The 4,488-nt window shown below is 40.0% G+C and overlaps 1 protein-coding gene across 1 annotated transcript; it reads right to left on the minus strand.

The window, feature by feature from the left end:
* Positions 1 to 342: 342 nt before the first annotated feature.
* Positions 343 to 2,410, minus strand: LOC125213945 (putative N-acetyltransferase HLS1). The gene is made up of 3 exons (XM_048114757.2): positions 1,963 to 2,410; positions 1,568 to 1,755; positions 343 to 1,442 (listed from the first exon to the last, which is right to left on the minus strand). The coding sequence occupies exons 1-3, from the start codon at positions 2,149 to 2,151 to the stop codon at positions 584 to 586; spliced, it is 1,236 nt and encodes a 411-aa protein (XP_047970714.1). The 5' UTR covers positions 2,152 to 2,410; the 3' UTR covers positions 343 to 583.
* Positions 2,411 to 4,488: the final 2,078 nt, after the last annotated feature.

Consider the following 4,488-nt stretch of genomic DNA (forward strand, 5'->3'; position numbering starts at 1 on the left):
GCAAAATATTTTTACTTATAAAATTGTTATGCTTTTCTTAAACCATTTTATAAAAGAATACAAGCACAGCCCGCATTACTTCATCCCAGTTGCTAGATATTACTATGTGCATGATCTAAATTGATATTGCCAATCCAAATGCCTGTTGCATAGTATAATTGAAAGAAACCCCAAATTGTGCCATGTGTGATTGTGGGCTTGAATATTTCTTACGTCGCTAACAAAGACACCTTTTAAGTTTTAAGGGCTAGATTGATAGATATTGTCCAAATTCACCTACACCTGTACATGATATGTCACCTTTCGAATAGATTATCAAAAAGATTGCCATATCCCACGACGTCACAAAAATACTCAAGATTTAAAAGTTACTACTACTAAAAATCAAAAACTACATTCATTTACAAAAAGATAGGGATATTCCCTTTTGCAACAACAGCAACTAGACAATAAAAGGCTTCATCCATATCTCCTATCCCATCTCCTCCACCACTAACCACTATCCCACCATAATCTTATCAAAAATTGCAAAATTAGATGCATCAACATTTAGTCATAATAATACTTTATTATAATTAAGAAGTCAGAACTCCCTTGGATCAACAAAAATGGACATGCCAGGTGGCGACTTTGTCCAGTCACCGACAGAGCCATCACTATAGTCTTCCCCTAACCGTTTAATACACCACAAATCCTCGGCGCACGATAAGCTTTCCCAATGCGGGATTCCTAACCTGAGCGGCTCGCTATCCGCCACCTCCGTCGCCACCACCCCACAACCCCCCTCCTTGGCTAAATTATGGGCCCATCCGCATAAGGCCCGAATCATTTTAACCGCATTTGGGCCTTCCCCGCCCAGCCCGTACAAAAAATGAAACCCAAAGGGCCTGAACACCTGCGGCACGGACGGGAGGCGCAGCCACGGAAAGGCCCGGTCCAGGGCCCGGGTGGCTTTGACCAAGGCCCGCCTCACGCGCGACGCGCCGCGGACCTCGAGCTTGTAGACGTCCTGGCAGTTCCACGCGCTGAGCACCGCCCACGACTCGGGCGGGCTGGCGAGGAACTCCGCGGCGCCACCTGCAGGCCAGGTGGCGCCGCAGGGGAGGGCGAGGAAGGTGCCGAGGCTGAGGCGGTTGCGGAGGACGGCGTCGATGTCGCGCGGGAAGAACTCGGTGGAGGAGAAGCGGCGGCGGTAGAGGGCTTCGGCGTCGGCGGGGGAGAGGCGGAGGATGGTGAGGCGGGGGTCGGGGCGGAGGCGGTGGGCGAAGACGGGGTGGACGAGGATGGAAGGGGTGCGGAATTTGGAGTAGCCGCATTTTTGAGTGAAGAGGTTGACGGATGCATGGTTGTCGCTCTCCGTCGCCATGTACGCATACTCGGCGCCGTTTTCGCCGAACCATTCCTCTATTTGGCGCACTAGTTTCAATCCAATCCCCATTCGCCTGCATTATTAATTAATTAATTAATATTCATTAAAAATGTGCCACCACTATACAAGTGGAATTCCTATTATTCTATTTTTTGGAAAGTGTTTAAAGTGAACAATATCATACGAATAATATCGTACCGGTGAGAAGGGGAGACGCGAAGGCCTGAGATGTAGGCGAGTTTAGTGAAGATGAGGAGGGGTTTGTTGTTGGCGTTTCGGGAGAGCTTAGTGCCGCAAGTGACAGTTTTGATGCAGCCCCTAATGGCGCCAATGATCTCACGGCGCTCCTTGTCTGGCCCACTGCCGACCACTACCAGTTCAGCAACCTGGAATAATGTAAGATAGAGAATAAAGTTTTTGAAAGAAAATGAAAAATAAAACATTTAGCTCAATTGAGACCATCCAGAAAAGAATACGACTTAATTATTTAAGAATAGACTAAGTTTATAGTAGCAATAGAAAGAGGGGAGAGAGATTAGTTGACCGAGGAAATAGAAAGAGAGGAGAGAGATGATTAGTTAGTTACAACTTACAAGCATGAGATAAGCAGGGGAGTTGCGGACCCGGCAGATGGGGTCGCCCAAGAGGTCGGTGTAGAGAGAGAGCTTGCCGCTGGGCCCCACCTCGCACCGATTCTCCATTTCCTCCACCGCTCCGCAATCCTTCTTCTCGTCGTACTCTCGCACCACAACCACCGCCACCACCTCTCCTTCCGCCACCATTTCTTTCCCTCTATCTCACACTCTATGTATATATAATGATGACGATGATAAATATAGCTAGGTTTTTATAGGATCGATAACGTGTATGTGAAGTTAGGAGTGGAAGATCTTACTCAAACAGAGCAAAATCTGTGTGATTTTCAGCTTGAAATGATAGAAAGAGAAGTCGGAGGTTTATCCAATACAATTTCACACCATTTTCTCACTTCTACGGGGAAAGTGTTTCATTTGGTGCGCCTTTTATACTGGAATTTTGGGAATTTTAAAATCAAATATAAACAAAGGACAGAGAGTGGGGATATACATATGCATCAATTTAATTATAATTGCATATACATCCACAGAAAGTGAAATGTGTTTTTTGGTTGGGGAGATTTTCGCATAAAAATCGAATTTCTTCTTTTAACCTTACTTTAATTACTCGATTTTATTTTAGCCAAATTCTTTGTGGCAGGTCTCTTTCTATTCTTTTCCGCTTGTCACTTCCTCTCTCTCTCTCTCTATATGCAATAAATTATTACTTATATTGATCATGATTATAGAGTGTGGTGCAAAGATACGGCGGCGGTGGCTGCGCAGCGCCACCTCTGCCCCTCCCTCTCTTCACTCTCTTATTTTTGTCTAAACTTGAGATTAGGGTTACCATCACGGTTGATGAAGGACCCCATTTGCAATGATTGGCACTCTTGTTCGTGTGAATAAAATTTCCATATATACATACATAAATCAATGATGATTATATTATGTAACGGCAATGTCATATGATTTTCACTATTCTTCGAATTTTCAAATTGGGCTGTGGACCCTCGTCTCATATACTTGTTCGACGTGTCCCCATATACATTTCCACTAAATCTCATTCACATAAATTATACTCCCTCCGTCCCAGATAATTCGGGACATTTTGACCCGACACTAGTTTTAAGAAATATAATGAAAAGTGAGTTGAAAAAGTTTGTGGAATGTGGGTCCTACTTTTAAAGTATTAGTTTTATAATAAAATGTGAATAAGAATGAGTTAGTGGAATATGAGGTCCATTGCCAAAAATGGTAAAAGTGAAGTGGGACAAATTATGTGAGACGGCCCGAAATGGAATACTGGATCAAATTATCTGGGACGGAGGGAGTACTATTTCCATTTCTTTTTTTTAATACTTATATTTAACTGATTTCACTTTATAATGATGGGAAACTTAAGAAAGTTGCTAGTACTATTTCACAATAAATTTCCAAGGCCAACTAAAGTTGATCAATAAATTTCAAAGGCGAATTCGAGATTATAATAACTCGATTATCCATTCTCTTAATACTCCGTTGTTAAAAGTGTCCTCGTGTACGGAATCAGGCTTGCATCTGATTCTTATGATAGCATATCTCTTTTATTCGATATAAATTAAACTTAATCACCTTTAATTTACTGCGGAGGTAAAATTAATGGGATTGTTGGAATTTCAAATAAATGTACATTAAGGATTTTTTAGGCAAATTCAGGACAGCACTTGATCGTCAATTATATGTGAGTATATTTATAATATTAAAAAAAAATTATATATGTATGCACGCGATGACGAGAATATAGGACTGACCTGAAGCTAATTATACAATTCATTTATATATCTTCTAGCATAATATTTTTTCATTTCCATTTTAAAAATATTGATTTGCTCTATTTGAAAAGATTCAGGTGGAGAGTAGGGAATCAATCAACGGGAATAACGACAAACTTTATGCAAATATGCTCTCTTTTTCTATTATCAATTACTATTGATGAAGATATATGATCAGAGTTTTCGCAACCCAATATTAATTACCCTGCAATGTAGAATTTCAATGGATAATAAGTACTATATATTTATGGAGTTCGGCGTTAATAATTTGAAATCATAATAATGTACTTAATTAATCTACTGGATTGATTAAATATTGAAGGTGTGATAACTGATAACAAAAGGAAAAGGTCTGTTATCGTATATATATTTTGCTTTAGACATTACAATTCTTTAAAAATTCTCACTTTGGAAATAATTTTGTCAGTTACTTATAATTCATCATACAATTTATTATTTCGATCAAAATCAATTACTATATCACACGACAAACAATTAAATTTCATTCGATTCCAAGCGTCTCCTCACACTACTATAAAATCAATCACATAATAAAATCAGTTAGATATGATTCAAGAACATATATGGAAGAGTGTAATTACAAAACTTGCTTAGGAGACTTTGCAACTACCGTCACACATGCATGGGTACGAACAACTGATCCAAATTTGAATATCGTGTAAGTAAGTTATCAAATCATAAATTCATGAAGAAGAAAAGAATCAAATGT

This window comes from Salvia hispanica, chromosome 2, assembly GCF_029641045.1.
Source record: "Salvia hispanica isolate PSC_SH4W2 chromosome 2, Shi_PSC_v1, whole genome shotgun sequence".
In the NCBI taxonomy this organism is placed as follows: domain Eukaryota; kingdom Viridiplantae; phylum Streptophyta; class Magnoliopsida; order Lamiales; family Lamiaceae; genus Salvia; species Salvia hispanica.